General features: G+C 40.7%; 1 protein-coding gene across 1 annotated transcript in view; it reads right to left on the bottom strand.

The window, feature by feature from the left end:
- NUP155 (nucleoporin 155) overlaps window positions 1–26,537 on the bottom strand; it is a 39,989-nt gene that overhangs the window by 3,825 nt on the left and 9,627 nt on the right. The window contains exons 13-31 of the mRNA XM_084278516.1: window positions 25,857–25,967; window positions 24,381–24,475; window positions 22,047–22,135; window positions 19,512–19,574; window positions 19,257–19,407; window positions 18,402–18,468; window positions 17,427–17,545; window positions 17,147–17,244; window positions 15,481–15,614; window positions 8,375–8,566; window positions 6,525–6,663; window positions 5,805–5,940; window positions 4,719–4,872; window positions 4,355–4,459; window positions 3,486–3,640; window positions 2,878–3,007; window positions 2,494–2,607; window positions 1,366–1,486; window positions 485–595 (exon numbers count right to left, since the gene is read on the bottom strand). Of these exons, the coding sequence (XP_084134642.1) occupies window positions 485–595; window positions 1,366–1,486; window positions 2,494–2,607; window positions 2,878–3,007; window positions 3,486–3,640; window positions 4,355–4,459; window positions 4,719–4,872; window positions 5,805–5,940; window positions 6,525–6,663; window positions 8,375–8,566; window positions 15,481–15,614; window positions 17,147–17,244; window positions 17,427–17,545; window positions 18,402–18,468; window positions 19,257–19,407; window positions 19,512–19,574; window positions 22,047–22,135; window positions 24,381–24,475; window positions 25,857–25,967 (2,284 nt within the window). The remainder of the gene's footprint in view (window positions 1–484; window positions 596–1,365; window positions 1,487–2,493; window positions 2,608–2,877; window positions 3,008–3,485; window positions 3,641–4,354; window positions 4,460–4,718; window positions 4,873–5,804; window positions 5,941–6,524; window positions 6,664–8,374; window positions 8,567–15,480; window positions 15,615–17,146; window positions 17,245–17,426; window positions 17,546–18,401; window positions 18,469–19,256; window positions 19,408–19,511; window positions 19,575–22,046; window positions 22,136–24,380; window positions 24,476–25,856; window positions 25,968–26,537) is intronic.

Below are 26,537 nucleotides of genomic sequence, written 5' to 3'. Positions count from 1 at the left end.
TTCTGTTTAAATCCCTACGTAAATTCAAGGAAAAACTGTCAACGGTTTGTAACCACAGAACTATATTCTGTTTACAAAATTAAAGCCAATAGGAATTCTATTTCTACTTTTTGTCTTACCTCCCTCTCCTCAAACCCTTGTCAAGTTGTTGTAATAATGAACAAGTATGACAATGCTTTTCTTTCTAATTTCCTGGGTGAAACTGAGAGATACTACTGAGCTACCCTCAGTATCAATGCCATCGCTACTGACAACTGAAAGAATTTGTTGCTTTTGCTATAGTAGAAAAATTCACAAATAACTATGGTAATTTGGGATCACAAGCACGCCATTATGTATCACCGAATTATCAATATTATTTCCTTTTAGATTTTAAAAGGCAGATATTTCTTAGGTTAAAACTTCTTTCAGGAGCCTAAAAAGAAAGCTAAGACCTAGCCATATAATTTTTATGTTTATTTACTATTCCGGCTAAACAACTTGCCTAAAGGGAAGTAACGAGGTGTGCCAGCATATATCTTTCCAAGCAATACCATCTTCAGACTAAGTGCTTGCATTCTGTCAGATGGGCTCAGAGACACATTATCGTTCAACTCTGAAAGTGAAAAGAAAACATTGAGAGAGAACTTCAGAAAGACAGTTCCACATTTACACACAACTACACTGAGGTCATTAATTTACTGCTAATAAATCAAAATCTTATGTCACTGTCAGCAAAAAATCAGCACATGGCAGTGAAAACATAACTTTCACTGGTGTGTATGTGTATATATCCACATATTTTTATGTTTTCTTAAGTTTTTCCATAAAAATCTACTTAAAGAAACCAAACAACCCCAAATCCTACCACACAGCTCTTCCCTTAAATAACTGTCACATAATGACAACCTCAAGCACCAAGTCCAAGGAAAAAAACAAACACAAACGGAACCCAAAGAAAGTGGCTAGGCTTGCAGAGCTTTGCCCATTACTCTGCTTCTCTGTAATGGGATAAAACCCTTATGCTTCCACTTCTGTCAATATTAAAACTCCTTGAAGATTCTTTAATCATTGTCACAATAAATCTAACAAACAACTTCTTAAATGTTATGTGGGATATAACTATTCAAGGCACACAAGCAACGTGCTGCAACTATTTATAAAAATATTACTTTTCTGGCCTATAGGCACACAAGCAAAAAAAGTAGCAACATTAATGAATCACTATTTAATTCAGCTTACCAAATACATTACAGAACAGTCCAGAAAAGATGCATCTCTCTTGGACAGCATACCAGTAGCAGCACATGGTCAGTCTTTAAAGCTTGAATTGTAGTATTTTCCTACAATTCTAGTTTGTACCACTCCTCATCCATTAAGACCTACCTTTCTCAATGATTTCTTGCCAGAGGGTTTGCACCAAGATAGGATCAGAATGGCCCGCACAATGTATAATTGCAAGCTTACATTCCGAGAGCTTAAAAGGGTCAGCAAATTCTCCATACAACTGAAAAAAATTACCAGGATTTACATTTCAAATAGGAAGAAAAGTTTTCAAAATCAGCTTTTCTTTATTTTGTGTGGTAAATACAAAACTAATGCAACTTAAGTAACTGCTGTCAAACACAAAGTGATTTTTTTATTACATTTAGTTTCACTTCTTAAATACTACCCCAAATTTTAACTTACATTATATTTAATACTATTATTTTTAAAACAATTTTCCCAATAAAAGAAACCTAGGTGACTTAAAGATAAAACACATGGAAGAAATGAAAGTACTGGAGACTGAAGAAATATTGAAGTCCAGAAGATGGCGATTCAGAGTAACACTGTCCTGGTTTCAGCTGAGATGGAGTTAATTTTCTTTCTAGCGTCCAGTACAGAGCTGGGTTTTGGATTCAGTATGAGAACACCGTTGATAACACACTGATGTTTGAGCTGTTGCTGGGTAGTTGCAGTGCCTACACTAAGCCAGGGACCTATCAGCTTCCCTCGCCCTGCCAGGGGCACAAGCAGCTGGGAGAGTACAGCCAGGACTGCTGACCCAGCCTGGCCAGAGGGACATTCTGTATCATGTAAAGCAACCTGTATATAGCTGGGGAAGCCAGCTGGGCGGTGGGACCACTGAACAGACTGGGCATTCAGGTTTGGGGTTTTTTGCCTTTCACATATGGTAAGCAATTGCATTTGTGCTTCACTTGTTTTATGGATGTTATTATTACTACTATCACTATAATTTCCTTCTTTTGTTACCTTAGTAAAACGTTTTTATCCCAACCCATGAGTTTGTTTTTCCACTGTCTTCCATATCCCCTTCCGGGGTGGGGGAAGGAGTAAGCACCTGTGTGGTGCTTAGATGCTGGAGGGGGCATGACACAGACATGTTGAGACAAGCAATGCCAAACTGCCCCTCTCTTACTTTTCCTAGTCAGCACAGGACCATTCTTTGCAAAACATCCCACACACCCAAACGTGAAAAATTTACTTTAGATACAGAGAAATTGTAATCACCTTTGTTATATCCATCAGCTCAGCATCCAGCTGGGAGACTGCATCTTGCACTGTAGAATGATGGGAATACTGCCGTTGTAATGTTTCTTGTATTTGAAGCTGGATCCTTGCAACCTCGATTAAAAAGAAAAATAAAAGATTTCAAGGTTAGATTAATTTAATCAAAGCTTCAGAGTACACCTAGAATTAATTTTAACTTATTTTAAAGTAGAAACGTTACAGTCTTACATCTCAGAGTCTCCTATTAACTGCATAACTTTACTGTGTTGGGAAGAACGAACAGAAAACTGTTCTTGCAGAACTGGCAACAAAAATGTCACATGCCAAAGAAACAATCTGAAATAATGCATTTACAGTTTAGCTTAGATAACTATTTTTTCTTACTTCCATTTTCTCTTCTAGTTCATGTAGGAATTCACCATCTGCAGCCAAAGAAGAAATGGCAGTGGAACTTTTGGCACTCAGAATGGCACGTGCAATGTATTCAAGACGCTGCTGAAGTGAAATCTCGGTGCTACAAAACAAATAATCAAAATAAAATGGGCACTTAATACAACTGAGATTTAGTTATATCTTAACTAGATTTCAGAGATTTATGTGTAGCTTCTCCTGATTGTGCAGGACATTATCCAATCACGTAACCCCCATCTTTGTTGTAGGCTCAGTTCTACTATACTTCTGTACTCACTGATTTGCAGTTACACAATCTCATTGTAAGAAATGATCACTTACTATACAATACTAACAACAGGAAATACACAGAAAGCTAATTTGTAATACCTAAACATATATTTCCAATAATAGCCTGGATTAAACGCTAGTGTATTCCATTTAATCATTTTTTTTTCTATCAAACATCCTTGGGCATTGGCCATTTCTAGCCCTTGTCTTTTTTCCTAAAATAACTACACAGAAAGTTTTGATTTTAGTTTGTTTGGGGTTTTTTTCCCCAGTTATTTCAATATATGCAATAGATCACACATAACCCATACCTATGCAGGTCAGCCAATTTAGCCAAGACTCTGGCTGCATTACTGAAATTTCTGTTCTTTTCAAAGTATCTCCAAAGTAAATCCATGTAACGGACTTTGTTTTGGTCAATCTTGGTCATCCGCACAAGGTAGGGTTCCAAAAAGGGGGCAGTAACCTGCAGAAGTCAAAAAGGTAACATTTAGCTTTTTGCACTCTCCTCTTGTTTAAAGCATCTTTTCCAGTTGTCATGGTTTTACCCTGGCTGAGAGCTGAGATCCAGGCAGCTGCCTGCTCTTTAAAGGAAAATCCTGGTGTGAGGCAGGGGAAGGGAAAAGGAAGGGGCAAATAACAACCCCAAAACCAAGAAACCAAAAGCCCATGGGTTGGGATAAGGATAGTTTACTAAAATAGCAGAAAGATAAAATATAACAATGCTAACAGGACTTTAGAGTAAAAAATACATGAAGCTGTTGATACACAAGGCAGTTTCTCACCGAACCCACAGCTCAGGCCGTGCCACCCAGAGCCGTCCCGGAACCCGACCGTCCCCCAAAAACCGCGCGTTCCAGAGCCTCCCACCAGCCCCTCTTTATACTGAGCATGACGTAAGTGGCATAGAATACCCTCTTTGACCAGTTTGGGTCACCTGTCCTGGCTTCGTCCCCTCCTTTCTCATTAATAGAGAAATATGAAGAGCTGAGACAGTCCTTGACTGCTTGACCACAACTAAAATCATCAGGGTGTTATCAGCACGGCTTTCATTTTAACACCCAAACACAGCATTCCATCTGCTGCTACAAAAGAAGTTAACTCCATTCTGACCGAAACCAGGACACCAGTTCAGTGGAACCCTCTAACAAATCATTCTGTTGCAGAGAGATGAGCTCACCTGTAACAGTTTGTCTGCCAGGTCAACTTGTATCAACCAGTTGTAAAGTGCAATACTGAAGAGTTCATCTGTTGAACGCTGAGCCAGTTTCAGCATTTGTTCAAACTAAAGGAAGAAAAGGACAAAGTAGTTATTCCAGAAGTGGTTACATTATATCAAGCACTGAATATACAGGCAACAATATTTAGGCTCACATTATCATTGCTATTAACACTGTACATAAATAAGCCAAAAGTCAAGATTTGTCATGATTTATTGACTTTGCTAAACTATTCCATAGGTTGGTTTTTTATACGGAATTTTACACCATTAAAAACACAGTACTTTCTGGAGTGCACTCATGATTTCTTTGTGAATTTCTTACATGGTGCCCTGCTTCTTCATTGCTTAGCATGTTGGGGTCAGAAGACATCACCGGAGGACCTGGCTTTTTTGGTACACTAGGAGACTGAGGAGCAGCTTTACTTTGATTCACTAACTCTTGAAGGGTGTCAGTGATACACTTGTAACTGTTCAATCTGTAAATTGAGAAAAAAAAAAATAAAAGCCTCACAATTTTCATTGCAATTATCTAAAAAAATGCTTGTTTCAAGTGTTATTGTATGACTTTGTAAGCACAATTACTAAAATTTTAAAAAGGTCATATCTTATTGTCAGCCAATTGCCACAATCTTATTTGTTCTCAATTATTACCTTTCTAACAAGCACTCCTGTAACATTCAGATTACGATGTTTCCTACATCTATCAGTTTACCCCGTTTACCTTCAGTTCCAGATTCACCCAATGCCATAATAACAGTAAGCAGTAATTATATCAGTGACAATGCTGGGGAAAAAAAAAAATCTACATATTACATACTGTGTCCAGCTTTGGAGCCCTCAACACAAGAAGGACATGGACCTGTGGAACCACATCCAGAGGACGGCTACAAAAATGATCAGAGGACTGAAGCACCTCTCCTGTGAAGACAGGCTGAGAGAGTTGGGCTTGTTCACCTTGGAGAAGGCTCTAGGGGACCTGAAAGGTGCCTGTAAGAACGCTGGGGAAGAACTGTTCCCATGGGCATGTAGCAATAGCACAAGGGATAATGGTTTTAAACTAGAAAATGGACATTTAGATTGGATATTAGGAAGAAAATCTTCAATGTGAGGGACAGGTGGATGACTGGAACAGGTTGTCGAGAGACGTAGTGGAGGCCCCATCCCTGGATATATTCAAGGTCAGGCCTGATGGGTCTCAGAGATGTGATCTAGTGAAGTTGTCCCTGCTTACTGCAGGGGCATTGGACTAGATGACCTTGAAATTCCCTTCCAACCTAACATATTTTATGATTCTATGATTATAAAATGTTTGTCATTGCCCTGCAATGACAAATGAAAAGAGTTACTTTTCCAGCAACTTCAGGTAAAGAACTCCATATAATGTTAATAAGGTATCCTGAAAACTCACCTCTCTTGAAAAGCTTGGAGTCCAACAGCATCCTCTTCTGGTTCACCATTTTTATAGAAATGAAGGCCAAGACCTTGGGGATCCTTCTTCTCAGCAGCTGTCAGAGAGAGTTCTACAACTCCCTCATAGAAACGCACTACGAAAAAAAAACCACAAATGCCACAATTCATTATTGTATTAAATCTACAACAAAATGATAAGTGACATTAAACAGTCTGTATCACATAAATGCTCATAGCTCTACCTAACCTGTGGCATTACATGCAAGTTTGAAGTTACATATTTGCACACAAGTTGAAGTCTTGACTGTTACAACAGTTCTATCTACCTTTAAATTAGGTACTAGCTGCTGCTGCATGGGATTCAGAATCATCTTTCAAACAGCTTATGTGGGATAAAACATTCCCTGCCAAAGTACAGTAATCTACTCTCTGCTTAGATATTATTTTCCTAGAAACGTATATAAAGCAAATAGATTCCACATGTAAAAGAAGTGGATAGGAACACATTTATGGAGAAGCTTTTGGATTGGTTGGTGAAATCTAGAAAGGCTTTAAACAAGAACAGATTAACTATTCATTGTGGGAGTTGAGAAACTGTTTATGGTAATCACTGTAACATAAATTGTACATTAGTAAATGAAACAAACACACAAAAACATAGCATGAATGGATACTACAGTAACTATATAGCAGAACTTGATCAGTGAATGCCTCTTACCTTGTCTATATTGTGCACAAACATTAGCAAGATCTACTTGATTGCTAATCTTCTGGTACTCTTTCAGTGACTCCCTCAGCATCTTCTCTTTTTCCATTTTACTTTGAGCCTGTCGAGATCTCTGAAGCAGTTCATTTGCCTGAATTTATTCACACAAACACAGCACAATCAGAACAAGGATTTGTTGTAATTTTAGCAATTCTTACATCAAAACTCAAAGCTGTAAGAGTAGAAACATCCTCTTCTCAGGAGCACACTCTCATCACTTGATAACACTAAATATTATAGAAACACAGAACAGTGCTGCACATGGGACATAACAACCCCATGCAGTGCTACAGGCTTGGGGAAGACTGGCTGGAGAACTGTCAGGAAGAGAAGGAACTGGGGGTGTTGCTTGACTGCAGGCTGAACATGAGCCAGCAGTGTAGTGTGCTCAGGCAGTCAAGAAGGCCAACGGCATCTTGGCTTGTATCAAAACCAGTGTGGCCAGTAGGTCTAGGAAGGTAACTGTGCCCCTGTATTCGGCATTGGTGAGGCTGCACCTCAGGTGCTGTGTGCAGTTGTGGGCTCCCCACCATAAAAAGGAAATCGAGGCCCTGGAGCGAGTGCAGAGAAGGGCAGCCAGGCTGGTGAAGGGGCTGGAGTGAAAATCATGAGGAATGGTTGAGGGAGCTGGGGCTGTTTAGCTTGGAGAAGAGGAGGCTGAGGGGAGACCTTATCACCACCTACAACTACCTGAAGGGAGGTTGTGCAGAGGTGGGCAATGGTCTCTTCAGTCAGGTGACAGAAGAAGGGACCAGGGGAAATGGCATGAAGCTGTGCCAGGGCAGGTTTAGATTGGATATTAGAAAAAAATTTTTTACTGAAAGAGTATAATGCCTCATGTAGACATTACACTATCAGTTTATGGTAGCAACCTACTACAGTCATTTAAAGAGGTATGTGCATTTGTGGAACAGGCTGCCCAGGGAGGGGGTTGAGTCACCTTCCCTGGATGTGTTCAAAAAAAGGGTAGATGAGGTACTTAGGGATCTGGTTTAGCTTGGGATGGGAACGGTTGGACTGGTTGATCTTTAAAGGCCTTTTCCAACCTTTTGATTCTGTGATTCTTTCCTCAGTTTAGTCTCTTGCTTTTTTTCTGTTGACTACTTTTATTGAATTTGTAGAAAGATAATTGTGTTTAAGAACTTTACTTTTTGAAGTTCTGAAAATTAATTTGAAAAAAAATTAGCTGGGAATGGGGAACCAGTTAGTTTAAGTCTTAATCACAGAATCACAAGGTCCCTAAGTACCTCTTCCTAAAGACCATTCTTCACAGGATCTATGGGAAGTTCCTTGGTCTGCGAGCAGATGTGAGGCGGCAGACCAACGTTTTTTATAGGTTCCTCTGAAACAGAGCACCACAATGGGATCGCCGAGCTGCTGGAGATCCTGGGAAGCATAATCAATGGGTTTGCTTTGCCTCTGAAGGAAGGGCACAAGATGTTCCTCATCAGAGTCTTGCTACCGCTGCACAAGGAGAAGTCTCTCAGCGTCTACCACTCCAGTTGGCATACTGTGTTGTACAGTTCTTGGAGAACAGCAGCTTGACAAAGCCAGTGACTGTGGGCTTGTTGAAGTTCTGGCTGAAAACTCAGTCCCAAGGACGTGATGTTTTGAAATGAGCTGGAGGAGATCCTGGATGTGACTGAGCCATCTGACTTTGTGAAATAGGCACATGACCTGCCTTCATTAGTTCTTGTGCTCCTCAAAGTACTTGAGCACAATGATCTACAAGCTCAAATTATCTCATCTGAACACGTCCTAAGGTGGTGTTTTAGGGCTGTAAAATCTGGAAGCATGCTTACCTTGGAACACACAGCATCATCAGTACTATAAAGAAGAGGACAGATATCTTGCAAATGGGCAATGATGCCATCCACAGCAGCGTTATCTCTGATGTAACAGTTTATGAGAGAAGCGATGAGTGCTCCAGTCAACTCTCTGTCTCTAATTACCAAATCTTTGAAAGCCGTTATCTTTAGATGTTCTTGAAGTTCCTGAAGATAGACAGAAGTTCCTTAGCACAAGTTCTTAATTTATTCTCTTTAGAAGCATTAGAACATTATAGCAGCAAAATTAACCATTTCCAGTGAAAACATACAAAACTCTAATGACTTAAGTGCACAGCATAGAAATACAAGATTTACAATATAAATTATCTAAGACCACTGAAATTAAAAAAAGCCTTATCCAATGAAACTTGTAGCCAAAGAAGAGCAAGAACTCCTCTTGGCAGACTTCCTCTGCCATCTTCTGTATGTCACTGTCTTGATTTCAGCTAGGATAGAGTTAATTTTCTTTCGAGCAGCCAGTGGAATGCCATGTATGGGAGGTAGGATGAGAGCACAATGATGCTTTCACTTGCTGACAAGCAGTCAGGGGCTTTTCAGTTTTATTATTGTTCTGCTAAGGAGAAGGTGGGGAGCACCCAGGAAGCTGGGAGGGGACACAGCCAAGTCAGGCAACACAAACTGGCCAAAGAGGGTATTCTATGCCAAGTACATCAGGCTGAGCATAAAGATGGGCTGGGGGGGGAAGAGGAGCACTCCGTTCCAGGATGCGTGGGTTTTGGGGACGGTCTGATTTCAGGTCAGGTCTGAGCTGTATGGCCTGAGTTGTGCAGTGAAACTGCATTGTGTATCACCACTTTTGCATATTTTTATAGAAACTCCTGTTATTTATCTCTCTGCTATCCCAGGAAACAATCCTTATCCCAACCCATGAGCTTCTGGGGTTGGTGGTTGGTTTTGTTTTCTTTTCCCTTCCTTCCCCCTCCCCCAAGCCCCCCCTCACTCCCTCTTATAGCGAGTGGCTGCATGGTGCTCAGCTCTCAGCTGGGGCAAAGCCACCACAGTCACTTTTGTTTCGTATGTCTCTTAAGAATGTAATTAGTAGTTCCCCTTATTTCACAGGGCACTGACAGAACACACATGCTGTGAAATGGCTATCTCAGTTTTTAATAATGGCAACTGTCTGAGTGCTGTCAGAGACCAAAAAAAGATGGATAAAAAGGTTGAATTTTAAAAGTTTCAGGTCTGTACTCTCTGCTTTTTTATATTAAATTACATTGAAGTTTATAGGTTGTTGCAGTTTTGTGAAGGCTGTGCTGCTGAGACAGTTTCTTTAAGCAGCAGTTACAGTTTTCTGCCAGCCCAAACTATAAACAACGAGCAATTCATGGCCAAAGTTGCAGCCCGAGAGACAGCGAGCGCCTCTGAGAATCACATCTAGGAGAAAAGAATCTGGAAGCAGCTGCATTTTGCCACCGGAGAAGACAGCGAGAAGATGTAACGAGCTGTGCAGACACCAAGGCCAGGAAAGGGCAGGGTAGGAGAGAAAGATGCCCCTGCAGCCCGTGCAGAAACCCATGGAAACAGCCGACACCGCACCTGCAGCCCGTGGAGGGGCTCCACGCTGGATGGAGCAGGTGGAGATATAGAGGAGACGCTGTGACCCTATGTTGGAACAAACCCCTGCCAGAACTTGCAGCCATGGAGAGAAACAGAGACACAGAGATGAGTGAGAGGGAGATTTGCACCGGAACAGGTTTGGTGGGGGAGGCTGGTGACCCCACAGAGGACTGGGACTGAGAGACATTGTGATTTATGACTGCTCACCATAGCAGTGACCTACACCAGGACAGCTGGTGAATAGCCCTGGGGAAAGGATTCATGTTGGAGAAGTTCGTGGAGGACTGTCTCCTGTGGGTGAGACCCCACGGTGCAGCAGGGGGAGCGTGTGGAATGAAAGCGCCCTCCGCTCCCCCCCCGCCCCCCCACCACCCAGAGGGAAACCATCTTCCGAGGGACTGACCGAAGCCCCCATCTCCCAGTCCCTGCCCCCTTGTGCTGTGACTGGGGGGAAGAAGGGAGTGAAATCATGACTAGAGTAAGTCTGTTAAAAAGGGAGCGGGGAGGGAGGTTAGAGCTGTTTTAAGATCTGGAAAAGCAAAACAGCTCATGAAGAAGTAACCGAGAATCCCATCTTCCCCAGTCCCTGCTCCCCTGTACTGCGAGCGGAGGGGAAGAAGGGAGCAAAATTCTGACTAGAGTCTGCTAAGAAGGGAGTGGTGGGGGGAAAGTGTGTAAAGATCTGGTTGTGTTTTGTTTTAAGATCTGGTCACGCTCCCGAATCCGTTTTTTTCTTCACTGTTCTTTGTAGCTGTAGTGTAGTGTAATAAAGTAGTTTCGCACTTCTTCACTTTGTGTTGAGTCTGTTTTGCCCACATCAATGACAGAGTGATCTCTCCCTGTCCTTATTTTGACTTCTCAGCCTCTTAATATATATTTTCTTCCCTGTACAACTAAGAAGGGGAGTGATAGACTGACTTTGGTGGGCATCTGGCCTCCAGCCAGGGCTAAACCACCACATGGGTTTTTTAGCTACTAGCAATATTTGCTCACATACTATGTATGGTCTATGGATGATCACCAAAAGCACAAAACTGTTACAAAAACTCTCAAACTGTTGAAGACAGATGAAAAGGGTCTGTGTGTTAAACAATTAGTAAAAGTTCATGTCCAATACAGGAGAAAAGGTGCCTGTACTAGAAAATCATGCTAACTCCCTAAAGCAACAATGTGAGGAGCTCCAGCTTCTGTGCATTTGTAAAACTGAAAAACTGTTCTTTTTACACACAAATCACAGAATCACAAGGTTGGAAGAGACCTTTGAAGATCATCAAGTCCAACAATTCCCATCCTAAGCTAAACCATATCCCTAAGTACCTCATCAACCCTTTTTTTTGAACACATCCAGGGAAGGTGACTCAACCCCCTCCCTGGGCAGCCTGTTCCAGGTCCTGACAACTCTTTCAGTAAAAATTTTTTTTTTCATGTCATTTCCCCTTGTTCTATCTTCTGTCACCTGGCTGAAGAGACCATCACCCACCTCTCCACAACCTCCCTTCAGGTAGTTGTAGGTGGTGATAAGGTCTCCCCTCAGCCTCCTCTTCTCCAGGCTAAACAGCTCCAGCTCCCTCAAACTCTGCACTCGCTCCAGGACCTCAACTTCCTTTTCATGGTGGGGAGCTCAGAACTGCACAGAGCACCTGAGGTGCAGCCTCAATAATGCCGAGTACAGGGGCACAATCACCTTCCTAGACCTACTGGCCACACTCTTTTTGGTACAAGCCAAGATGCCATTGGCCTTCTTGGCTGCCTGGGCACACTGCTGGCTCATATTCAGCCTGCAGTCAACCAACACCCCCAGTTCCTTCTCTGCCTGACAGCTCTCCAGCCAGTCTCCCCAAGCCTGTAGTGCTGCATGGGCTTGTTCTGTCCCATGTGCAGCACTCTACACTTGGCCTTGTTAAACTTCATCCTGTTGGTCTCAGCCCACTGGTCCAGTCCGTTCAGATCCCTCTGAAGAGCCTCCCTACCCTCAGGCAGATCAACACTTCCTCCTAGTTTAGCATCATCTGCAAACTTACTGAGGGAACATTCAATCCCTTCATCCAGGTCATTGATAAAGATGTTGAACAAAACTGGACCCAGGACTGAGCCCTGGGGGACGCCACTCGTGACCGGCCTCCAGCTGGATTTGGTTCCATTCACCACCACCCTTTGGGCCTGGCCATCCAGCCAGTTTTTAACCCAGCTGAGGGTCCACCTGTCAAGGCCAGTGGCAGCCAGTTTCTCAGTCAGAATGCTGTGAGAAACTGTGTCAAAGGCTTTACTGAAGTCCAGCTAGACCACATCCACAGCCTTCCCCTTGTCCATTAAGCGGGTCACCTTGTCATAGAAGGTGATTGGGTTAGTTGGACAGGATCTACCTTTTGTAAACCCATGTTGACTGGGCCTGATCCCCTGGCCATCACGCATGTGCTGCATGATAGCTCCCAAGGTGACCCTCTCCATGATCTTCCCAGGGACTGAGGTCAGACTGACAGGCCTGTAGTTCCCCAGATCCTCCTTCCGGCTGTTCTTATATATGGGTGTCACATCTGCCAGCCTCCAGTCAAGTGGAACTTCCCCAGTCTGCCAGGATTGCTGATAGATGATGGAAAGGGGTTTGGCAAATACATCTGCCGGTTCTCTCAGCACTCCCGGGTGAATCCCATCAGGCCCCATTGACTTGTTAGTGTCTAACTGGCCAAGTAGTTGGCTAATCATTTCCTCAACCATGGGAATTTTGCTATTCCTCCCCTGTCTGTCAGCTAGATCCTGAGGATGAGTACTCAGGGAATACCCATCTTTACTATTATAGACTGAGGTAAAGAAGGAATTAAGGACCTCAGCCTTGTCCTTATCCCTTGTCACTAATGTTCCCTCTGCATCCAATAAGGGATGGAGATTCTCCTTGATCCTCCTCTTACTGTTAATGTACCTATAGAAGGACTTTTTATTATCTTTTACAGAACTGGCCAGTCTGAGTTCCAGTTCAGCTTTGGCCCTTTTGACTTTCTCTCTACATGATCTCACTAAATTCCTACAGTCGGCCCAAGACACCTGCCCCTTCTTCCAAAGCTCGTACTTTTCCCTCTTTTCCCGAAGATCTTCCTGGATCTCCCTACTCAGCCAAGCTGGCTTCCTTCCTCACCGACTCCTCTTCCAACAGACTGGGACAGCCTGTTCTTGTGCCGCCAAGATTTCCTTCTTGAGGAGCAACCAACCCTCTTGGGTTCCTCTGCCCTCAAGGGCTGCCTCCCATGGAATCTTATTGAGCAGCTTCCTGGACAGACCAAAGTCAGCCCTATGGAAGTCTAAGGTGCTTGTTCTGGTCACTCCCTTTCTTACTTCTCCCAGCACTAGGAATTCTATCAACTCATGATCACTGTGCCCCAGGCGTCCTCCAACCTTCACATCCCCCACTAGGCCATCTCTGTTTACAAACAACAAGTCCAGCCAGGACACCTTCCCTGGTGAGTTCATTCACCAGCTGGGTCAGGAATTTGTCTTACAAACACTCCAGGAACCTGCTAGACTGTTTCCTCTCTGCTGTATTGTACCTCCAGGAGACATCCGGTAAATTGAAGTCCCCAGTAAGGACGAGGGCTGGTGATCGCGAGACTTCTCCCAGTTGTTTAAAAAAAAAAAAAAAACTTATCAGCTTCCTCCTCCTGATCAGGTGGTCTATAGTAGACTCCAATCACTGTATTTCTCTGGTTTTGTTTTCCTCTGATCTTTACCCAGAGACACTCAAGCCTGTCATCACCATACTCCAGCTCCAGGCAGTCACAACATTCTCTGACATACAGGGCTACCCCACCTCCTCTCCTACCCAGCCTGCCATGCCTGTATAGTTTGTAACCAGCAATTGCAGTGCTCCAATCATGTGAATTGTCCCACCACATTTCAGTGATGGCAATCACATCATAGTCTCCCTTAGTAACAAGGGCTTCTAATTCCTCCTGTTTATTGCCCATGCTGTGTGCATTGGTTTAAATGCACTTCATCTGGTCTACTGATCTTGTTATGCTCCTCAGGGAAGACTTGTTTCCAAAGTGACAGCTGATTAAGTTACCTAGCCCATTCGCAGTAGTTACATTTCTACTCTGAATTATCACACTATACCCCGGATTATCTAGGGTGGCTGACTGGAGGTCATTGCCAGCACACCGTTCCTCAATAAGTTTACCACCACAACCAGGTTTTTTTCCATCTAGCCTGGCCTTGTCCCCCTCCCCCTTCTTATCTAGTTTAAAGCTCTATTAACGAGCCTCGATAGCTTCTTTGGCAGTATCCTTCTGCCCCTTGGGGATAAGTTCTCCCCATCCCTAGAATGCAAGGCTGATGAGTCTCGAGCCAGCCCACTGTCAAAAAACCCAAAGTTCTGTTTCTCACACCATGCTCTGAGCCAGGTATTAATTTCCTGGCTCTTCTCCTTCCATCTCTTCCCATTCCCTGTAGTAGGAATGATGGAGTAAAACACTACCTGTGCTCCAGATCCTCGTACCATGTGTCCCAGGGCCCTTGAGAGCACAGCTTCTCAAATAATCTATTTTCACATCAAGTGATAGGAAGGAATGCCTAATATTCTAATCAACAGCTGCTTCAAGGGCTGGATGTAAATTTCACATTAGCAAAGCACAGATAGCATTAGCATCTACAGTTCTCTAAGCTTCCTTCTGTACAAAGAGGGAGAAGCTGAAAGAACTGGGACTGTTTAGCTTGGAGAAGAGGCAGCTAAGGGGCAGTGCGTGAGATATCACTAATATGTATGTGGAGGTGATGCAGAGCCAGATTTCTCAGTAGTGCCCAGTGACAGGACACAATGCAATGACCAAAAGCTGAAGCAAACAAAAATGAAACCTGAACAGAAGGAAAATACCTTTTTTATTCGAAATGTGGTTGAACACTGCAACAGGTTGCCAGAGAGGCTGTAGAGTCTCCATCTTTGGAGATCAGAAACTTTACTGGGCACGGTCCTGGGCAAACCTGTCTAAGTTGACCCTGCAATGAGCAGAGGTGTCAAATAATCTACAGAGGTCCTTTCCAACCTCAGCTGTCCTGTGATACATTTTGGACCCCTAAATACACAGAAGTGCAAGGGTTTGAGAATCTAAAACCTTATTGCTCTCCACTGCTAAACATTTACTAACACCAAGGCAAAAAGTGAATAATTCCTCTCAGCTGGACAACATTTGTCTATACTTTTAGCATATTTTGCAGAATGGGTTAAGGTGAAAACACAGTCATTTACAAAATGGGACTTCTAATTTACTGCCAAGGAAAGTAAAATAAAATCTATTGTTGATGACAACTCCAGTTTGCTCAAATTGGATGATGAATACTACATGGGAGTGTCTTAAAAATAAATACCTGCAACCTGAATATAAAATTCATGTGATTTAAAATTCATGCTATGTTTCTCCATGAATTAAAAGTAACACTCCGTTGGGAATACGTAGGTTGAAATTCAGATGTTAAATACACAAACGGAAAGAAAAATTGTATGATTTACACCTTACCTTCTGAAGCTCACCTACGACGACACTGAACTGGTGCTCACACAGCAGCTTCCATAAAGCCAGCGCCTGGCAGGTTTTGCAAACAAGCTGCTGGATGCCTTGAAGTGAGGTCTTTTCAGTTAGCTGTGCCTCAGCTGAAAAAGTTGTGTCATTAAATAAGTGTTCAACATGTTTCAAATCAGCAAGTAAATTTTGAGGTTTTACAGTAACAATCTTCTTAAATTCCCCAGTTTTCTTTCCTCTTTCATTCTTGATTAAGACTCCAGCTGTCTTTGGAGGAAAGTGCCATGTTAACATTTCCCCAAAACAAATGGAATCACTTAACATTTCAAACCATGAAACACAGGAGGACTACTTTTTGAGAACGGAGTAGTTTTGTGGGATTTACATATTAGTCTTAAATTCTTGCTTATTTCATAAATAATTACTATAAATGTATTTAGGAACATAAAAGAAAGAAACAAAACCATACATATTCCCTTTATGATTACTTGTATTTTGCTTTTAGAAAGAGGTATCACAGTTACAGCTTTAGTCAACACTACCTACAGGACCTTTAAAGAAACAATTACTCCTCTGAAAACTAGTGACATTGCAATCTGATAAGACAGTATTATTTTCTCTGAAAGAATTATATGGTCATACTCACTACATGGGTGGAACATAAGTGCAACAATTCATATGTTGCCTTTTGAGGGATTTCAGCTTAGAAACAAGACAGAAATAATCACATTGTGTCATTTAGCAACCCAAAAGAGTTCAGGGTCTTTGCAATGTATAACAATTCTACGTAATGACTTGAAAAAAAAATATAATCACATTCACAGTATTGAAAGTGAGCAGTACAGAAAAAGAAGTAGAAATGAAACCCCAGGATTACAACCAAAGAGACCACAAACACCTTAAAACCTGCATATAGAGCAGCAACACTTCCCAGCTTGCCTGCAAGCTCTATGCTACAGGAGAACAGGAGTTCAAATGGGCAGTGAGACAGGCCTCTTCTTGCTATACAAAGCTTTTTAGGCATTACAGTATTTATTTTTAATAGGACAATATGAGTCTGCAGTCACTAAAGTGCTGTAATGCAGAGATGAACCAAATTTATGAAAAATGGAGAACATTATGAAGAAAAAAGAAGACAGGTTAAGTGTGCAAAGAAACCTCCAATTTTTGTAGTTCGAAGATTGTCCAAATGAGGAAAATAGGATAAAGAGAACAAGTATCTACTCAGAATTGACATTTAATTCTTTGTAGGAGAGGCAAGTTTACGTTTACAAGTGCTTTAAAGCTCAAGCACTTTTACTTTAGTTTTATTCCTAAAGGCTGGAATGTTTATCTAGATTTGAGTTTTCATTCTGGGTATATACTTCACCTCTAGCAGAGGTATGGATAAGTTTATTTTTTCACATCAATTTTACTGCAAAAGAACTGGCCCTGATAGAACTGGATGATATGGAAGCAAAAGCAAGGTGATAGTCAAGTTAGTTTCCAAACTACAATGCTGTTCTGAAGAACTTAATTAGTGCATATTTTGCTAGCACATTGATTAATAAATCATTAGGGGAAAAAAGGCACCTTCATTCAGAGGTTTCAACAGTAGATGTGAGAAAGGCAACAGCCAAATTCACCCTTCCCTGACACTTCCTGTTCAAAAGTAACTACATACCATGATACTTCCTCTGCAGTTCTTGCTGAACTTGTTGAGAACTTCCACCATCAGGCCGCATGAAACCCAGGAGCCTCTGTTGCAGATTGGCAGGTGTGCTGAAACTGCATTTCCAAAACAACAAGAGATACTAAGATGATTACAAATAGGGAATCTAGCAACTCACTTTTAGCATACGAATAGTTGATGCTTGAGACTACATGCATTTCACTTCAGCACAGATACAGCTCTTTTCAAGAGCTGGCCATTAATACCACTAATAAAACTTAACAAGTAATACCTTGGGTTTCCAAGGGCTCCTACTGTAGCAAACTGTGAATTTCTATCCAAAAATTCTTGTAAACCTTTTAGTTCCTGTAGTACACATTCCAGAACATGGGATGGAACACTGCTTTCTACCTGCAAAAGACAGCAGACTGCTTTACAAAAAGCTTAGTTTCCAATTTTTTTTCAAAAAGTTTACAATTTTAAGCTAAAGCCACTAAAAAGACAACTGCAAAGAGGGTACAGCAAAGAAATAGCATATAAGTAATGCTACCACCATAACACAGCAGTATTTTGCCACAGTCACCGAAGAGGCAGTATTCCTCTAAAGATACACAGTGTTTGAGATGCTACTTTATTTGCCCCTCTCATAACCAAATCAGCTGTGCTTCTAATGAAAATTCTGAACAATGACTAAGCATTGCTAAGAGAGAATATAAACTGCCACGGTCTTCCAGGGTCTCCCAGCTACCTCCTAACCGAAGGAGAAAAGGTAAACAGCAGTTTTGTGACAGTTTGTATTGCGGAAATGACTCCGTTCAGGACTCTGTGAACACCCACAGTCCGAAAATATTTTGATCATGGATGAAAAGTGAAACATCAAGATGTTAGTCAGGAAAACACTGGAAATGATTTGATGTCCTTTCTTAACTGTCCCTACCCTGACTCACTAAAGCATTTTAATTTTAGTTTTTCTCTGGAGGGAGTATGAAGAAATGAAGTGAAGGGCAACCACTGAACACGGAGAAAACCGGGCATTGCCAATTAACAACAGAGATCAAATTACAATTAGGTTTCTAAAAAAGTCATGTTCAAAATAGTAGCTCAGAAAGATTTAAAACCTACAATTACCTCTTAGTGGAGAGCACAGTACTTGAAAGTACAGTCAAATGAAAATGGTATTTTTTCCTTACCATTTTATAACTGGGAACAGAACAGAGCTTAGGACATGTAAGGAGCTTTTAAAAATACAAAATAATCTTTTACATACTGCAACAACTTCTCGATTGCCACTCTTGAAAACTCTTTCCACAACTATACTGCCATCCCAAATATTTCTGTAACACAAAAACAGTACTGTGTTAACAGCTGAGTAACTGCACCAAGTAGTTTTGCAAGTCTATGTACAGGTATCCCAAGAAAGAAATGGTAATGCTTTTCACTTGGATGAAAAATCAAACAATCGAAAAAGTTACCATCACACAATTTTGAATGGCACAGATATAATTAACAAAATATAAAATATAAAACTTTAATCAAGTGAAGATTAATCAAATACTTAAAATACAGGCCAATATGATTTTTTGAAATAGAGTTTATGCAAAAAAGTGTCACAACCAACATATGAAAAACTCTGTTACTGGGTGGGATGTTCAGTATCACAGGACTCAACATCCAAGGAACAGAATCCTCTTTAGTCTTGCTTTATGGTTGATTTGAGCATCCTGTTTAAAGCTTCTTAACAGAACAGAATTCAGACCAGGACTTTGATCCTTTAAATTCTTCTGCATTTCTGTTTTATCTTCTACTAGGAATTTCAAACATAAGCTCACGGATTTGAAAAATAAAACTAAAGTTTTCAGAGCTGTGCATAGACACTTGATTCCAGGATCAATGTCTAAGCTCTTTTCTTGTCCTAGCCATTCACTGACTGTATTAGTACAAATAGAGCTGTAAAGAACACATTACATCGAGGTGTATTTAATAAACACAACATAAAAATGCACTTTACTCATTTCAAATTTAAATGCTGTTAAGACAGAACTCACCACCTATAAACATCTGGGGAAAGAAAAGCCCTGAGGCAAACTGAATGACAGAATCTCTTTTTACGCAAACATCTCACCCTATAATTCGAGCAAAGTATATGCAGATCCCATTGTGTCTTCCAGAAAATACGATTTCAGGACCCATCATTCCACTAATGGATGTACCAGGATGAGACATGGCATTCCCAGGACAAAATAAGGGAGTTGATGTACTACCAGGTTGAAAACCTAGGATAAAAGTAAGTATATATTACTCATTTGAATGTAAAAAAAAAAAAAAAAAAATTGGAAAAAAAAAATCGCTGTTTCTCCATCAACGGAAAAGGCTTTACCTTGCCCAGGTGCTGTCAACAAGCTAAAACTAGGATATGGACTATCAACACTCAAGGGGCTACCTAAAATGAAAAGCAATACAGATAAATTTGTTAAAAATAAACCCAAAACATAATCCAGGAAATCCTTATGCGAAAGCAGCAAAGTGCTTAATTCAGGTACTTGCAAGGTAAAGCCATTCCAAGACCTTTCATTTGTATTTAAATACTGATTTGTACTAGTTTATTATCAACCCAACACTCCATAAGTGAAAAGAAATGGATATGCTTCTTCCAAGAGCAGTTATTAAGCACTTTACCCCACATTCATGTGTTAGGTATTGCACACCATCTGTTCCCTCCATTGAATATAATGCTGTTCCTATACCTTTTCTTGTTCTTCAACTTTGCCTGCTCCCATTCCTTATAGGCACCCTCATGTCAAAGCACTCAGCTGCAGTCATTTAGATCTTTTCAAAAAACACAACCATTTTACCTTCAAAGCACTCAGCTACATGAAGCTGGTATTGCTGCTCTTGATTTTTACATAGGGCAGCTGAACAAACACTACAGCAGCACTCTTAACCTGGAACACTCAATTTGAGACTATCTATTCGCATAAATTCAGCGGTGAATCTCATTCCTTCTGGAAATAAATCCTGAATACCTAACTTAAGACCCTAAAAATAAGAGGGACATGCAAGGTCATCTACAAAAATGTCCACATACAATCAGCATGTAGCATTACAATCACAGAAAGGACAAGAAAACTGGAACTCTGAAAATTTAGTTTTTATCAAAGAGTCAGTCCTTCTTGCCTTATTCACAGCTCTCTCAACTTGGCGACACACAGCAGCACAAGATGACAACAAAGTCCTTCACTGAACAGTGCCAACGCATTCTCAAAGCACATTCTCTTGTGTGCCAAGCAAAGCACAAACTTGCAGAAAAGCGGCATGTGAATGCATGACTGGACTTTTGTGGTGAGAAAAAGAAGGAACTAAGTTGCCTGGCCTTTTAATGCTATCATTATTGTAGTTTCACATGCAAAATTTCAAGGTCTTATAAACAATTTCTGTCAGCACTGTCTGACCCACCACATAGGACATCCACAACATCAGAATCTTAATTTTACATGACAGTTCTCTACCCTTTGAGCAAATGGAGTAAGTAGTAGCAGAAGAATGGTGCCATCTTCCACCTGGACCTGTCACTGAAGCAAAATGGAAACATGCTTTCATACTAGCTTTCCAAGAGACTTCTGTGACAGCAAGTAATAAAAATATCCAAACATTTAGACTTGGGAAAAAAATAATTACTTATAAAAAGGAATCACCTTATTGACTACAGTGCTTCGTGCCACTTCTCCCACACCTTACTTTCATCCTCAGTCTGCTCCTAGCACCTGTTGTCCCCACAGCTGCCAACCTTTCCAACTCAGATTTATTTTTACATTCTTATGCCTTGCCTCAGGTCCTGCCCATGTTGTTATTGTTCCACACCATCAGGCTTAGAAAGCAATGCCATTAATGCATTAAAAATAGCCATTCTTCTCAGTGCTTTAATACTATTTCAGAATTCTGGGGAAAAAAAAACCCATACAAACTCAACTGTTTTCCCAAAACTTCATCCTAGTTCTGCACACCTTTCTCCAATACTTACTCATTTTGATATATGTCAGAAAGTGCACTGAAGTGGAATTTCTTTCCATTCCAGGCAATGATTATTTTTTCCCAAGTCTAGTGTGTAAAATGGAATGTGACATATCAGGTAAGAGTAAAATATCCTGGAAATTAACAAGTTCTTGACTAAAAACCCCACAACATAAATAACATCATTCAGTAACTCAGAGTTCCAAACTCATTATTATTAATTTATATTTAAAAAAACCCTAAGGTGTGGCAATGCATAATACATGTTAGGGGACAACTTCCTGAAGGAACTCTAGAAATTTAGGTGAATCTGAGTAATGCATACAGGCTTACACTCCAATAAGCATCAAGTTCTGAGAAGAACAGGCATCCTTCTCATCTGTAGGTGACACTGATGACCTACGCAGAAACCAAATGGTGAAGCTAGAGCTTTTACAGGAAGCACCTGTAAAAGCACCTGTACTGCAAACAACTAACCCAGTACTTGATCCAATCATTCTTCTCATAAGCAGTATCTGCAGTGGTTTGACAATGACACTGTAAGAAGATACTTTGTTTGAGCCACGAAACATCTAAACTTTCTGAAGTTTGAGCTACAGTACTAATGAATTGTTTTCTGGCTGCTGAAGTGTCTCTGGCAGCAACAACCGTATAGCTTCTTCACACAATCTTAACAGCCTGTGTGCACTGTCCAGACATAGTATGAGATCCCATCACCCACTCCCTAAAGCCAAAAATTGTTAAAGAGAAATTGAAGTCTAATAAAATAGTCAGTGAATGGAAAAAAAAAAAAGACTATTTCAGACAAAAAGAACACAGGTAGTTATGAGAAAGACATAATAAAATGTATTTAAGGCGAAAAACCCTTGAAATGGTCCAAAACCATGAAATGCTTGCTACTTACTGGAAGAAACAGGAGAACCCAAAATAGGTCCAACGTTGCTTGGAGGAGGCATAGCTGATGGAAATCTCATTTGTGCTTCTCCACCATACCTGTCATTTACATGCAAAGACAAAAATTCCTTACACTTCACACCGAGCCCATTTAATTACATCTTTGAGATTTAACAGAAATTTTGGGGTTCTTTTAAAATGGGGAATACAAAACACAGCTTAATTTACCAGAAATAGTTGTGACTGTTTAATATTTTTGACAAAAGAAAACTAACTGAATACGTTATATGAAAAGCATTAACATCTGTGACTGCAAAGATAAGTCAAGAAGAACAATTAAGTTGGGGTTTTTTTATGTGGATGATTTAAGTTCTGTGGTGATCTGATATGATCAGACTTTATAGAGAATTTAAACTGTTTTCATAATAAAGCTTATGCTTGAGGAAATTGAGATAAGGACACGAATTGGATGAGGGAATGGGCAGAACAGACTGAACAGAGCTGGGTAGTGTAATAATTGTAGAGCATTTCTCTTGGGATTGGAATTTTAGGCACAATTCTCATATACGTGATTCCCAGAGGCGAGGGGTGGAATGCTGCAGTTTTGTGAGGCTGTGCTGCTGAGGTGGTTTATGTAAACAGCAGTTAGTTTTCTGCCAGCCTAAACTATAAACAAGGAGCAATTCAAAGCCAAAGTGGAGGCCCCTGGAAGCAGCCGCATTTTGCCACCAGTGAAGGGAGCAAGAAGATGTAACGAGCTTTGTAGACACCAAGGCCAGGAAGGGGCGGGGGAGGAGTTAATAATGGCAGCAGGTATGGTGGGGGCACAGAGGGGAATAACTACACTGCTTTCTTTTCCTTTGGGCTAAATACAACAGCTCTTGTAACAGTTTTTGAAAATCTTCAATATCCCTGGGATATTCAAACTAGCATTTCGCTGTTGGTAGGTTTGGTGCAGATGGTTCAGTTTCTCACACCCGATGGTTTGGAACTTCACTCCTGAACAGCTACAGGGCCCTGATAAAGTGACTGCATATCTGAGAAAAACTTGCTGTAGGTTTCCCAGAGATGCATGCCTTACTACACTGTGCTGGGCCCTGGCCACTATTTAACAAACACTGCTTGATAGCAGGCAGCACTGTCAGCATTGTCAGGGGGACAGGGCTAAACCACCACAGTATCTTTTCAAGATTTGCCTCTACAAGAAAGTGGAAAGGACACAGTTGAGATAACCCATGTTATCTTTCTACCATCCACGAGTAATTTCTAGCCACCTCTCTCCTACAGTGCGACATGAACACTGTTACATCTTTCTTTGCTACGACCCACCTCTCCAGAGTTGTCACCTTCATTTCCTCTCATATCTCGTAATGTAATTGTTTTTAACAAAGAGTGACTACTAACAACCTACTGAGAATAGCTGACTTGATCTATAACCCACACAAGTTTTGGGGAAAAAACAAGCAATCTTTTGGGAACATAATACTCAAACTCTAGTGAAACATACAGTCAAAGCTGCACATCTTACCAACACTTCCAACAGCTCTACCTTTCCAAACCCCTTTTTTCCTTCAGCCTACATGCACTGTGAGGACAGTCAAGAGACCCACAATATACCAATTTGTTTAAGGCATCTAACTAAAATATACGTATATGCACCATTCCAATGAGAGGCAGTACTTAAGACACATATATGAGAAATCAATTTTCCAGAGGTGAAGCCAGTACTTCCTCACTCAATTAATAGCAGAAAAAAAACAAACCAACCAACCAATGGAAAAAGGAATCTGAAAAATTCAATATGTTACTATAATCCATCAGCCCTAAACCAGGCAAATCCATTTGAATACACATTTCCTTTGCGAAGTAATGAACAGCATATATAACTACAATATGCTAAGTAAAAAAGAAAGCAGTCTCAAACCCACACACCATTCCCTGCTCCCCCCGGGCTCTCCAAAAAGAAACCCAAAAAATTAAAACCTCTGCCTCTTCTTTTTCCAGCTGAGTTGGTCTCACATTACTACACACAGCACTTCAATGAACAGGAATACTGTGAACTATAGTTAAATCCATTTCAAGCAGACTGAACTATGTTTTCAATAGCCTCCTTCTCCTCATGTGGAATATAAACATCCAAAATGGGAACTAACTAGAAATCCCCACAACTGGAAAATTCCTTTGTCAACAAGCCTAAAGTTAGCATATTCCACCAGATTTATGTCTATGTTCACTTTGAAGTAAAGCTTGTACAGGCAGTAGATTAAAGAGCATGAACAACTCTTTAATGGCTGTAGCAATCCCAAGCATGGTATTTTGAAAAACTTACAGTATTGAAACTTACCTGAAGAATGCTCGAGTAGCCCAGGCAGATACTTCTCTATCACATGCAGCATTAGAACAGGCCAAGATAAGGCAAGTGGCACAGGCCTGATCCTCCTAGACCAAATCATATTGTTAGTGTGGCATCTTAGATCAAGTTGGTAAGAAACATACAAGCTACACTGCTCAATAGCTGAACAGCAAATACTGCATCATTTTATTTAGAAGGAAAGAAAACAATCTCCTCCCAATTATCAACAGGAAGTGAATTATAGTGAGGCATCTCTCTTAGAAGTTCAGCTTTTGTTACACACAGGTTTTACAAACTTAGTATGATACCGGTAAGAAACATCCGTGTCTGTCACCCAATTATTACTAAGACTCATACAATTTCTACACAAACATGTATTAAGATTGTGTTTGGAGAAAAAAGTAAATCTATAAAAATAATGATTTGCATATTCTAATGCATGTTCATCTACCACTTATGTCTGTCCTGGTTTCAGCTGAGACAGTTAATTTTTGGACTAGTATCAGGATAAGTGTTGTGTTTTGGACTCAGTATGAGAATACTGTTGATAACACACTGATATTTTAGTCATTGTGTCTACTTTAAGTCAGGCACTTACCAGCTTTTCACACCCTGCTTAGGGCAAAATAATCTGGGAGAGCACAGCCAGGACGGCTGACCCAGTCTTGCCAGAGAGATATTCCCTACCATGCAATGTTGTGCTCTGCATATAACTGGGGGAGCTACCTGGGAGGAACATCACTGCTCAGAAATAGATTGGGCTTTCGGGTTTTTCAGCAGGATGGTCAGCAACTCTATTTGTGGTTTAATTATCATCATCATGTTCCTTTCTTACCCTATTAAACTGTCTTTATCCCAGCCCATGGTGATTTTTCCATTCTCCTCCCCATCTCCTTGGCAGAGGGGTATATGAGTGGAGGTCTGTGTGATATTACACACTGGCTGGGGTTAAACCATGACAATGTCTTATCAAAGATTAAGACAGCAGACTATGGTGGGTATAAATTACAGATGCTACTCAGTGCTAGTTATTAAAGTTGTAATCCACAATAACTTCTTTCTTGCTTTTTTTACATTAAACAAACAAAAAGACCAATTATAAATATTTCTACTGGCTTCAAAATACAAAAAACCCTTACAGGAATTTAACTAGTTTAGAAACCCTTCTCCCTTGCTCTTAGATGAGCCTTCTTCCTTAACTAAGAACTGCATTCTACTTCTGCATAGCAGTCATGTAAGATTTTCACAGAAAGTGACTTGCATTTCCATTTTTAGAGACCCTAAACCAAGAAGTTATGTATCATTACATAATTTGACTTATGAGGGCAATGCAAGCGGAAAAGCTAATACTTTAATCAGTAAATGAAATGTTAACTAGACATTTACACCAACAAGATGCTAAAGAAAGTTAGTTTTGTAATACTTACGTAAATCTAGTAACTTTCATAGCAGGTTAGAACTCCTTACCTGATGCAACTTGAAAAATCTTTCAATCTCTTCTCCATCTCCACCTACATTGCTAACAAGCAGGTGTCGCAGCTGATCAACAGGTCTCAGTTTATGAAACATAAAGCTCCCCTAGAAGTAACCCAAAGTAAGTCAAAGTTGTCTTTATTCTGGCCATTGCAACACCCTCTCCATACAATGCACAACTTTTGAATTTTCTGAATTTTCTGAATTTTCCTTTGTTGCACAATTGGATCAAAGTATAACATGTATGCTGCCTAAAACCTAGTTCGCATTCAGAAGCAAAAAAATTCTGTAAAGTCTATGAAAGGCAGGAAAAACACTTCAATGGCTATAAAGGCCCCATGAACTGGACAGTTTCGCTGTTTCTAGATCACCATGAAGCATAAAATACAGATGTATATCATGTATACACAGAAAAGAAAGGCATTATCAATCTTGCAAATCCTCAAAACTGGCTGGAAAAAAAAAAGCTTGAAGAATTCAGGATCAAGGGTATGGTAAGACCACACTCAATCACCCTGCCTACTTCCATACTAACTACTGGAGAGGGTCCCATTAGTGACTTCAACAAAACAGCTGCCATCAAACAAATACAGGTTGAATCTAGAGCTTGCAAGACATTCTTGATTAAACTTTTTTTTTTTGTCCTGTTGGTTAAGATAAAGTGCCCTAAAATAC

The sequence above is a fragment of the Gallinula chloropus genome (assembly GCF_964237585.1).
Source record: "Gallinula chloropus genome assembly, chromosome: Z".
Lineage (NCBI taxonomy): Eukaryota > Metazoa > Chordata > Aves > Gruiformes > Rallidae > Gallinula > Gallinula chloropus.
Note: the sequence above shows the minus strand (reverse complement) of the source record. Positions and strands in the feature narration are given on the sequence as shown.